General features: G+C 45.1%; 1 protein-coding gene across 1 annotated transcript in view; it reads right to left on the bottom strand.

Annotated features, from left to right (window-relative positions):
• Nucleotides 1-2629: 2629 nt before the first annotated feature.
• The window catches only part of skia (v-ski avian sarcoma viral oncogene homolog a), a 93583-nt gene continuing 83712 nt past the window's right edge, over nucleotides 2630-12500 (bottom strand). Inside the window, exons 4-7 of the mRNA XM_012841289.3 lie at nucleotides 10668-11008; nucleotides 9658-9992; nucleotides 9135-9365; nucleotides 2630-7697 (exon numbers count right to left, since the gene is read on the bottom strand). Coding sequence (XP_012696743.2) covers nucleotides 7485-7697; nucleotides 9135-9365; nucleotides 9658-9992; nucleotides 10668-11008 — 1120 coding nt within the window. The 3' untranslated portion in view covers nucleotides 2630-7484. The remainder of the gene's footprint in view (nucleotides 7698-9134; nucleotides 9366-9657; nucleotides 9993-10667; nucleotides 11009-12500) is intronic.

Genomic DNA, 12500 nt, shown 5'->3' with positions numbered 1-12500 from the left:
ACATCAGGGCCCCATCAGAGACACATCAGGGCCACATCAGGGCCACATCAGAGACACATCAGGGCCAAAGCCATTCCACAGAAAGCTTCTGTCTGTTAGACTGAATGGGGATGAACAGCAGCAAACACAGGAGGCATGTACACTTCCTCCTGTGTGTGTGTGTGTGTGTGTGTGTGTGTGTGTGTGTGTGTGTGTGTGTGTGTGTGTGTGTGTGTGTATGTGCGAGAGAGAGAGACAGAGACAGAGAGATAGAGAGTTAATTGGCTCTCTTTTTAGAAGTTTGCAAATTGCTGGATTGAAAAAAGAAAGACACTAAACAACTTGTTAGGTGTTGTTCTATCATACGTAGCCACTGTGCTATGGATATGGCATTTTCACCTATACCCTTAAAGTATATTTATATATACATATCATTTTTTATTAATACAATTGTGTCAAGGCGCTTAATAACATTGTCTCAAGGTACTACTACGTGATGGGTCGTAACTACATATATATAGTATATATATACACAGTATATATATAATTTATAAATATATATATATAAATAGAAGACAAACACTGAAAGCAGAGATGGGCCGGCGTCCACTGCACGCTCGTCTCCCTGGGAATGGTGCCACATAGACCCACCCGCCCATAGGCCCGTTTTAGGTGCTCCAAATCTGCCGATTAACAGGTGAGGGAATACATAACGCCATCGCCACCTGTTCGGGTAGCCAGAGCCAACTAGAGCGGACTTCATTGAGGCAACAACATAGCATAGCAACATAGCATAGCAACATAGCATAGCAACATAGCATGCCCATTTGCCCTACTGTATGTGAGCATTGCCTTGGGTGGCAGAACTGGCTCGTTGTTCATATGTGGTGTGCTGTGATGGTGCTTTCACTGGTATTTGTCAGTCCAAATAAAAGAATCAAATGTGATCTTGAAAATGGGAATGAATGAGTCTCTCAGTTGTTCACCTCAAGAAAAAAAAATCGCTTTCATTCTCCTCTCTCTTCCTCCCAGGGGGGCTGATACAGGTAAGTGTTTGTCTGTGGAATAATTCTTTTTCAACGTCACAAATGTCACATATTCCGTCATTACTGTGTCTCCCTTTTTCTCCTCTCCTCTCTGTTTCTGTTTCTCATCTTTTTCTGTGTCTCTCTGTCTGAACACTTCCCTTTCTTTCCCTCTGTGTGTTTCTCTATCTCTCCTTCCCTCTCTCTGTGTCTGTCTCCCTCCCTCCCTCTCGATGTGTGTGTCACTCTCTCTCCCTCTCTCTCCTTCTCTCTCCTTCTCTAACTCTCTCCCTCTCGATGTGTGTCACTCTCTCTCCCTCTCTCTCCTTCACTAACTCTCTCTCTCTCGATGTGTGTCACTTTCTCCCTCTCTCTCCTTCTCTAACTCTCTCCTTCTGTCTCCCTTCCTCTCTCTCTCTCTCTCTCTCTCTCCTTCTCTCTGCATGTCTCTCGCCCAGTAGAGGGTCTGTGTTCATAGGCACGTGGCTACAGTAACTGGGTCAGCTGTGGGTCTTGCAGAGCTTAACAGAGCTAAGCAGAGCGGAGCAGAGTAGAGTAGAGAGCAGTGAGCATGTGACACACACACACACACACACAGACACACAGACACACACAGACACACAGACACACAGACACACACACACACACACAAATACACACAAACACACACACAAATACACACACACACACATATATACACACACACAAATCCACACACACACATGCACACATGCACACTCACACACAGACACACACACATACACACACAATTACACACATACACACACACACACCACACACACACACACACACACACAAATACACAGACCATCTATCCTACCCAACAACAACTGACACATAAGGGGATATGCGAGAGCACCATTAGACTATAGGACAGACCAGCAGCTGAATATTGAGAGAGAGAGAGAGAGAGAGAGAGAGAGAGAGTCATGTGATCAAAGGATAACTGTCATCCATACGTCTGATCAGTTTGTGATTTACAGGTATTTGCCCTTTCATCCTTCTCTTATGGCCCCCTCCCCAACCTCTGCATCATCTGCCTGTATCATTACCTGTGTGTGTGTGTGTGTGTGTGTGTGCGTGTGTGTGTGTTTCCGTGTGTGTGTGTGTTGGCTATACCTGTGCATCCCATTTTCATTCAAATGAGTAAGTCTCAAACATTTCTTTGTGTGACGGATACAATAAATACTTATTATTATTATCACTGCTGTTGTTGCTATATTTGATATTGTTATACACATATATAATGCATAATGCTTTCTCATTGTAGTTAATATTCAATTTTTTCTATAAGTCCCTTTGGACAAAAGTTTCTGACGAATACAAATTTAAGACATGTAGTATATGTGTGTGCATGTGTGTATGTGTATGCATGTGTGTGTGCATGTGTGTATATGTGTGTGCATGTGTGTGCATGTGTGTATATGTGTGCATGTGTGTATGTGAGTATATATGTGTGTGTGTATGTTTGTATATGTGTGTGCATGTGTGTATATGTGTGCATGTGTGTACAGTATGTGTGTGTATGTGTGTATAACACAATATGGCAAGTCCCCTTACTTTATCTGGACAGCCCCAATAACGACACAATATGGCAAGTACCCTTACTTTATCTGGACAAACAACTTTATTTCTGATAATGCATTTTTACACTGTACATTCAGTCACAGGGGAATATAAGCGTAGCTATTTCTCAAACATAATCTCATGAAGTCTGTTACTTTACACCGTAGTCTGCCAGGAGAGAGACAGGGAGGGCGAGAGTGAGAGAGAGAGTGAGAGAGAGAGAAAGAGACCAGAGAGAGACCAGAGAGAGGGAGATAGTAAAGGAGTCCTGTGAAGGATAGCAGATAAAGGAGATATAGAAGCCAGGCTTTTTCTTTCTGATACTGTATCATAATCTTCTGCAGCTTTACTGAACAGCACAAGCATACATTTACCTCTTACATAAAAATAATTTGAAAATTGTAAAGATTATATCATATTAGCAGCAGCATAGGGCTAAAAAAAAAGATATACGGGGGTGAAACAGGAGAAAAAAAAAGAAATCCAGAAGAAAATGGGCCACCATATTCTGGCCAGTGCAGGCGTTCAGCCCAGAGTTGGCCTCCATCTGCAGGGGTTCCCCCCCTGTGCGTTACAGAAAAATAACATGATGGGGAAAGGGGGGGGGGGGGGGGGCATAAGGAACCTATTGTAAAAAAAAAAAACGTTATAAAGAAAAGATGCAAAATATCGGGTGAAACTATGTTTTCCTGTAAGGTATATTCTCTAGCGCACTGCAGTAATTCTTCTTCAAAACATGTTCTTGGTTAAAACACAACTCAAAACGAGACAGCTATCTTGTAAGAAACATTTTGTCTTTTTTTTTTAAAAAGGAAACACCATATACATTTATAATACAATATTGAAAAATGAAAATTATTTACATTGGTAAATTTGTACTTTTTTTTTCTTAAAATCCTCCCACTGGTTAGTTGTGTTAAATATGTACGGTTATTGCTGCATTTGTGTCCATCGTTTAGCAAAATGGCTCTTGCTCAGAAAATAAATCATTTAACAGTTTTTTTAATTATTATCTGGGAGATACAAGAGCCTTTGTGAACAATTTCTCCCTTTTTTATAGAAAACCATGAATAAAGGAAACTACACGTATCAATTTGAGTGTAAAAACAACTACAAAACAATGGCCCTAATTTCATTTTTTTTTGTTTTTTGTCTGCGGATTTGTGCAGACAACCAACAAACACTGGCCTCTTCTCTGCATTAAGACAATGGGCTTTGATATAATGCCCTTTCACTGTGGGAGCTCCCTCCATACGTTTATGGAGCGCACGCCAAGTTGTTATGTAGGGCGTACACCTACAGCTGAGATAAAGAGACAGAGGCAGAATATGCTCTAAATACCCCATAAATGCAATTTCTGTCGATTCTAAAAATATTGTGACGTAGGTATATACAGAAGGAGAAGGAAAAAGAAAGCAGTTGGTTTTTCAGGTGCCATTTTGTAGCCAGTGGCAATTGGTTGACTAATGTCCGATTAGCTAATAAAAAAATAATAAGGAAAAGTGAGACAACGTAAGAAATACTGACGTAAACCACTTTAAGAACGTTACAAAGAGCTGCATCTGGAGGCGGAGCTAAAATGGTCAAGTTCAATCTGTGGCAAAGAGGGGTGGTGGGTACCAACAAGCACAGAACCCACCCCCCCTTATAAGAGTGCAAAATGGTATGTCCCATGTACGGGATCGTCTGCCCAGGGTTTGTGGGCTGAACCAATCACAGGGCCAGCACGGTTTCAATATGACCTCATAGCCATTGTTACATCATCACTGTTCCTGTTCTGGACACCTGTCGGCCAGGTCCAGGCACTTAAGGCTGTCCAGCATTACATTTAAACAATGAGTGTGTTTCCCAATGTAACGATGGTTCACTGTGCACATACGCTGAACATATGTGTGTGACTGTGACTGTGACTGTGTGTGTGTGTCTGACTCTGCGTCAATCATTCATAACAGAGGAATTCGGTTTCCCATTCTGAGGACAGATGTGGTTGGAGAAGTTTGTTTCTTTTACAGGTTTATCTTAAGAATATTTTTTGCGCTATATTGCCTAATGTATGAAACCCTTACACAAACAGCATAATGCCCAATAATGATTATATGTATGGCAGACATATTCTCTCTTATTTATCAAATTTCATGCATACAAAGAAATTATATGAGCTTGCTATTGGAGGACAACAATGTAAGACAAGCAATAAAAATATCCCCACATTTAAAACAACAACAACATCAACATGAAAGAACAACAAAAGGAAAACAAAAAAAAGCATCAACAGCATGTACATTCTGATTGCATTGTACCCAACCTATTCAAATCTTTTATAAAATATATGTTTCTCTACTATACGCTAAATATATCAGCTAAAGTTAGTGAGCCATGATCCATGTGTGCTACAGCCTGCCCTTTGCCTTGGAGAGTTCTGCTTGAGAGAAGAACTAGCTCAGCTAGAACACGACTAGCATTACTCCAGTAAAACTAGCGTTACTAGAACAAGATTAGCATTGTTCCAGAAAGACTAGCGTTAGTAGAACAAGATTAGCATTGTTCCAGTAGGACTAGCATAACTAGAACAGGACTACCACTGTTCCAATAGGACTAGCGTTACTAGAACAAGATTAGCATTGTTCCAGTAGTACTAGCATTACTAGAACAGGACTAGCATTACTCCAGTAAGACTAGCGTTACTAGAACAAGATTAGCATTGTTCCAGAAAGACTAGCATAACTAGAACAAGATTAGCACTGTTCCAGTAGGACTAGTGTTACTAGAACAAGATTAGCATTGTTCCAGTGGGACTAGCGTAACTAGAACAATATTAGCACTGTTCCAGTAGGACTAGCATTACTAGAACAAGACTAGCATTGTTGTAAGAGGACTAGCATCGTTCCAGTGAAACTAGAATTACTAGAATAGGATTAGCACTTCTAGAACAGAACTAGCATTCTGAGAACAGGGCTAGCACCACTTGAACAGGACTAGCATTACTACAACATGACTAGCCTTCCTTTCCACTGGCTCGGATTCATCCACGCCCACAACCTCTCTTTTTGTTCCACCTCTCACACTGTACATTGATTCTGACAACCACCAATCCCCAACTGTTTCCAAAAGAAAAAAACAAAACTATTTCAAATTGATTCAAAACGTATGATTATTGCGTTTAAGGGCAATGATAGTAATATTTATAATGAAGATAATAACAATAACTGCAAACAAATTCTACTGGATTGAAGAAACAGCCAAGCAATGTGGCGCCACCTAGCGGAGCAAGCAAGCACGTACATGGCAGGCTCGTATGTACACCTTCTAGCCGTGACCATAAGATTACATTGCATTAAACTGTGCTGCATATCATTACCAATAAAACGCCTCTTTCAGCAGAGACTTGGGAAAAGACCTCTGCAGGATTGGGATGAGGAGCAGGAATAAAATGCTTTCAAACTTTTTTTTTTTCTTTTTTTTTTGTTATGACAAAGTGCGATTCATTCTGGTAGAGTAAAAAAAAAGAACAATTTATATTTACATATCATAATTTACGTAAAAAGAACATTTGTGTGTGTGTATGTGTAAGTGTGTGTGTGTGTGTGTGTGTGTATGTGTATGTGTGTGTGTGTGTGTGTGTGTGTGTGTGTGTGTGTGTGTTGTATTCTTGTAAAAGGAGTCACATACACTCCTAAAAAATCATTAGTTTGATGAAATTGCTGGTTAAGATTTTTGAAAAGAGCAAAGTCATGCCAGCTCTCCAGTGAAAGGAAAACACACAGATTGCTCTGACGAGTAAAGCAGAGCTTACGTGTGTGTGTGTGTGTGTGTGTGTGCCACAAGCACACAAATAATCATCATCACATCTTTAGAAGATACGCCCATGGGGTTTGACCCGAAATACACACCGACGCATAATGACCGCATTGTGTGTTTGCATGTGTGTGTGTGTTTGCATGTATGTGTGTTTGTGTGTGTGTGGGTGTCTGTGTTTGTGTGCATTCCTGCGTAAAGATTGGAGAAACTTGGTTCGCCATTCATGATGAAACACAGAACGTTTTTTATGTTCTTTCAGGCAGAGAGCAGCACCTAACCAAGCCCCTGAGTCACACACACACATACACACACACACACACACACACACACACACACAGACACACATACAAACACTGTAAACCTTGCAGTTCTCTCGTGCATCTTAAACAATTTTGAACTTCGTTCTCTCTGGCCGCAGTTGGGTTGATTCTGAAGCTCAGAGAGACTTTTTCGTTTCTTTAGCTACACACACACACACACACATGTACACTCCCACGTGCTCTGCACACTTTTAAATAGCTCGCAGCACAGTCATCAGATTTTTTTAAGGAGAGGGAAGAGAGAAAATGAATAACACTGCATGATGGGCGTGGCTTCCTCTTGCCCCGCCCCCTACTCTGCAGAAACCAGGCTCTGCTTCGAGGGAACTTCTTTAGAATGCAAACGAGGCTCTCACGTTCTCACGTTCTCCAATTCAGCGGCACACAAGTCCGTGTCCATTCAAGCGCTCTCGGTTTCTCCGTTCTCCAAACCCAGCACAGTTCTGCAGGTTCCGCACAGTTCTGACTGTCCACCGTCCTCAAAGTCTCTCTCTTATCTCTTTTCTCTCGGTGCTGTGGCAGGAATCCACTGCAGGAGATGAGCTTCCCTCTTCTGCCCCACTGAGAAACCGTCCTTTTTATTGTTCGTGTTGCTTTTAAACCTCTCGGCTCCTTAGGAGACCTCCGGAGGGGAAAATGTGTGTGTATGTGTAAGTGTGTGAGAGTGGGTGTGCCTGTGTGTGTATGTGAGGCTGGGGGGGATGGGGTTGTGAGTATGTATGCGGGCGTGAGCACGTGTCTGTGTGTGAGAGTGTGTGTGTGTGTGTGTGTGTGTTTAGTTGCTGGAGTCCTTGCCAGCGGCGGTGGTGGCGGTGGCTGTTGGGGTGGCGCCGACGTCGGCCTTGTCTCCTTTGGGCCAGAGCTGCTCCTGCAGCTCCTTGACGACCCGCTCCAGGTGCTGACGGGCCTCGCGCTCCTGCAGTAGGTCGGCCCGGAGCTGCTCGCGGTCCGCTTCAGCCTGCTGCAGCTTCACCTGCAGGTTCTCAATCTGAGGGGGAGCGAAAGGGGGAGGGGGGTTAGTGCGTGTGTCTGATAACAGCTCATTTTCAATTTAAATCATGAGTAAGCGTTACGTTTCTCTCTCTCTCTCTCTCTCTCTCTCTCTCTCTCTCTCTCTCAGTGTGTGTGTGTGTCTGATTGCGTGTGTGTTTGCAGCAGGTTTACTTGTAAGCCATTTCAATGTTTCTGCAGTAGCGCAGACAGGATATGGGAGGAGAAATGAACTGTGCCTTCGTTGAAATGTGAGTGTGTGTGTGTGTGTGTGTGTGTGTGTGTGTGTGTGTGTGTGTCTTTGTGTCAGTGTGTGTGTGTGTCTGTCTATCGCTGTTTATTTTTTTTTTATATGAGCTTTCGATAGCCCACATACCACATCCTACAACTGCACCTCTTGCCCCCCCCCCTGCTCAAACACACATTTCCAAAAAAACAAAAAACACTTTCAGTCCCCGACACACCCTCCCTCCCTCTCTCTCTCTCTCTCCCTCTTTCTCTCTTGCAAACACACACAAACTGTAATCTCCTTGCCATTCTAACACTTAAATTTGCCGAGCAAACAGTCCTTGGCAGGATGCGTATCTGTATGTGTCTACATGTGTGTGTGTCTGTGTGTGTGTGTGTGTGTTTGTGTGTGTGTTAGTGAGTGAGTGTCTGAGCAAAGGGCCTCAAAAGCTGTGCGGTGAAACCAGCTTTCTTCTTGGTTTGTCTGATCAACACTTCCCATGAACCCCCTCTGTCAGGAAGTGCTCTCAGTTTCCTGCTTCCTCTTGTGACGGTGACGTTTATCTGGCATTGGTGCTGTTTTGGCGGCACACCCGTGCACTTAGGAGCCGTGGAGCGGAAGGCTTCCCACACCAACACACACACACAATCACATGACCAGGACGGTTGCCGCGGTAGCATTGTGATGTCACCCCTTGGTTCGGAACACTGGGCTCAAACACAGCCTCACATTCAGTTCCGATGGGGTCTATTGTCTATTCTCTGGCTGTTGTCCCCCCTCCCCCCCAATGATCTCTCTATCTCTCTCTCTACCTCCCCCCTCTCTGTCCGTCTTACTGTGTCTTTGACTGGGCATGCATACACATGGGTGTGCATGGACATTTGTTTTAAGACATTCTGGATATCTCTCTTTATGTGTACGCAGTTTGTTTGCCTGCATCCGTTTGTATATTTGCATGTGTGTATGTGTGTGTGTGTGTGTGTGTGTGTGTGTGTGTCTGCATGTTTGCCTGTGTGTGTGTGTGTGTGTGTGTTTGTCTGTGCGAGAGAGTTTGAGTGAGTGTGTGTGGGTGTGGGTGTGGGTGTGTGTGTGCGTGTGTCTGCATGTTTGACCTTGTGTGTGTGTGTGTGTGTGTGTGTGTGTGTGTGTGTGTGTGTGTGTGTGTGTGTGTGTGTGTGCGTGATCACATCTATCACATGCTCTGACCTGCACTGAGTACTTGGCCCTGAGGCGTCCGGCCTCGCAGCCCTTGTCACACACCCTGAGCAGCCTGGCCTGCTCCAGCTCCCTCTTGAGCCGCAGGCGCGCCTCGCCGGCCTCCTTCATCTTCTTCTCGCTCTCGGCCCGCAGGCGCTCGATCTCCTTGCGCAGGTTTCGCTTGGCCTCCGTGGCCTCGCGCAGCTTCTCCTTCTTAGCCACGCGCAGGAACTCCAGCTCCTGAAGACACACACACAGACACACACACACATACAATGCACAGAATTAGAAATAAATTAAGATTAAGTATGGAAATGAAGATGAGGATGCAGAAGTGTGTGTATGAGTGTGTATGAGTGTGTATGTGTGTGTGTGTGTGTGTGTGTATGCAACGCGTGTGTGTGTGTAATGTGTGTAATGTATTGTAATGTAATGTGTGTGTGTGTGATATGTAATGTGTGTGTGAGGGATGTGTGATGTGTGTGTGAGATATGTGTGATATGTAATGTGTGTGTGTGTGATGCGTGTATACCTGCTGCAGGTTGCGTTTGGCCTGCAGGGCAGAGCCCAGCTTCTCCTCCTGCTTCACCCTCATCTTGATGATCTCGTGGAGGAACTTCTCCTTCGCCTCCTTCGAGTCCAATCCGCCGTCCATCGCCAGGCGTATGGTGTCAAGCTCCGACTCCAGCGCCGGGGTCACGACCTCTGACCCCGCGCCTCCTACCGCACCGGTACCCGTCGCGGGTCCCTCCAGAGAGGCCGACGTCACCGTGGAAACGGGCCCCTGGGTGCTGGGAGAGCTGAGGTCCTTGGCGGAACTCGAGGAGGTGAAGGATGGAGAGGAGAGGGAGGAGAGGGAGGACGTGACTGAGAGGAGAAGAGAAAAGGGAAGGAACAAGAGAGAGAGAGAAAGAGAGAAATAGAAAAAAGTGTTATCATCACAAGTCTGTTTGATGACTGTACAATGAGTACAATGACCCAGACACACACACACACACACACACACACACACACACACACACACACACACACACACACACACACACACACACACACACACACATACTGGCTGACTAAGCTACTGTAATGTTTCAACACCATCTTTATATCCTGAAAAGATAAGAGATTGGCAGCATACACACACAGAGTGTGCCGTGTTGCTTGGAGACACATAAACACACACACACACACACACACACACACACACACACACAGACTGCCATGTTGCTGATAAACACTGGGCAGAAGCAGAGGTCACTAAATGGCCATCTGCACTTACCACTCATATCTGGGCTCACAAACATGAGTGTGTGTGTGTGTGTGTGTGTGTGTGTGTGTGTGTGTGTGTGTGTGTGTGTGTGTGTGTTACTAACATCAGTGTGTGTGAGTGTGTGTGTGTGTGTGTGTGTGTGTGCGTGTGTGTTATCTATACAATGTTTCTGCTCACCTCTCCCATCACAAGAACTGTAGGTGTGTATGCTTGTGTGGGTGACCATGTGAGTGTGTGTGTGTGTGTGTGTGTGTGTGTGAATGTTGACTCACATTCCTCGCGGCTCTCCACCTCGATCTCAACGTCCGAGTCGGCCACTTCCTCCTCGGGGGGTTTGCTGGCTGTAGCAGGGGCTGCGGAGGTGGAGGTGGAGGTGGAGGTGGAGGTGGAGGTGGCGGTGGAGGAGGAGGAGGGGGTAGGGGCAGGGGGGTCAGAGGTCGTCTGCACCTCTCCGCTCAACTTCCTCTTCCTGGGGCGTACCACCTCCTCTCCTGCCCCGCTGGTTGCTAGGGGTGTTGCTAGGGGTGCTGCCTGCCCCACCTTCTGCGGAGGCAGGGGAGCAAGGGCCACATTGGGTGCCACCGAACTCTCTAGACTCTTATAGCTGTAGAAGCTTTTAGAGAGAGAGAGATGGAGGGAGGGAGAGAGAGAGAGAGAGAGAGAGAGAGGGAGGGAGTTAGAAAATGAGAGGTGTTTGGTGTTCCTGTTAACTGTTTTCTGTGTGTGTGTGTGTGTGTGTGTGTGTGTGTGTGTGTGTGTGTGTGTGTGTGTGTGTGTGTGTGTGTGTGTGTGTGTGTGTGAAATGATGAGTGCTGCATATTTTCAGTCAATGCTTGTTGTTTTCTGTTAGTGGTGTAGTGATGAAAACAGCAGCTGAATTTCTTTTGAAATCGATCTGCAGATGTAACTGTTTATTTCCAGTGTGTCAACACAACCAGTGTGTGTGTGTGTCTGTTTCTGTGTGTGTGTGTGTGTGTGTGTGTGTGTGTGTGTGTGTGTGTGTGTCTGTTTCTCTGTGTGTGTGTGTGTGTGTGTGTGTGTGTGTGTGTGTGTGTGTGTGTGTGTGTCTGTTTCTCTGTGTGTGTGTGTGTGTGTGTGTGTGTGTGTGTGTGTGTGTCTGTGTGTGTCAACACAACCAGTGCCCTCTAACTTCCTATTTATGCTGAAGCAACTCTAGGTCAGAGTTCAGTCAACAACAAACAAGAAGAACAAGAAGAACTGGTAAAAGACACACACACACACACACACACACACACACACACACACACACACACACACACACACACATAAACTAACCGATATAACTGACAGTACGACTGTGGTTAACCAGCTATGGTTTTGAATAAGTGAGCCTTCTAGAGCCTGTAAGAAATCAGGTGTAGCATATAGCAGAAGCTGTGTGTAGTGGTGTGTGTGTGTGTGTGTGTGTGTGTGTGTGTGTGTGTGTGTGTGTGTGTGTGTGTGTGTGTAGTGGTGTCACCACAAAAACTCCACACCCCAGAGAGACTGGAAGAAATGATTCTGTCCAGGGGTGTATTGGTGACAACAGACAGAAGGACTGAGATTACTCAGTGAGTATGTGTGTAATGTGCTCTGCATTATTCTGTGAGTATGTGTGTAATGTGCTCTGCATTATTCTGTGAGTATGTGTGTAATGTGCTCTGCATTATTCTGTGTGTGTGTATATAGCTGTGTGCATTATTATCTGTGTGTGTGTAGCTGTGTGCATTATTCCGTGTGTGTGTAGCTGTGTGCATTATTCTGTGTGTGTGTATATAGCTGTGTTCATTATTATCTGTGTGTGTGTAGCTGTGTGCATTATTATCTGTGTGTGTGTAGCTGTGTGCATTATGCTGTGTGTGTGTGTGTAGCTGTGTGCATTATTCTGTGTGTGTGTAGCTGTGTGCATTATTCTGTGTGTGTGTGTAGCTGTGTGCACATTCAATCAGAACATCCCCCTGCACCAACAGATGGGCCACAGGTGTGTGTGTGTGTGTGTGTGTGTGTGTGTGTGTGTGTGTGTGTGTGTGTGTGAGTGTGTGTGTGTGTGTGTGTGTGAGTTTGCACTGGGAGGGCTAACCCTGTTAGCAAGTTTCCCCACGGAG

The sequence above is a fragment of the Clupea harengus genome, chromosome 4 (genome assembly GCF_900700415.2).
Source record: "Clupea harengus chromosome 4, Ch_v2.0.2, whole genome shotgun sequence".
Taxonomy (NCBI): Eukaryota; Metazoa; Chordata; class Actinopteri; order Clupeiformes; family Clupeidae; genus Clupea; species Clupea harengus.
The sequence above is the reverse complement of the archived record's forward strand: the minus strand, read 5'-3'. Positions and strand labels throughout refer to the sequence as shown.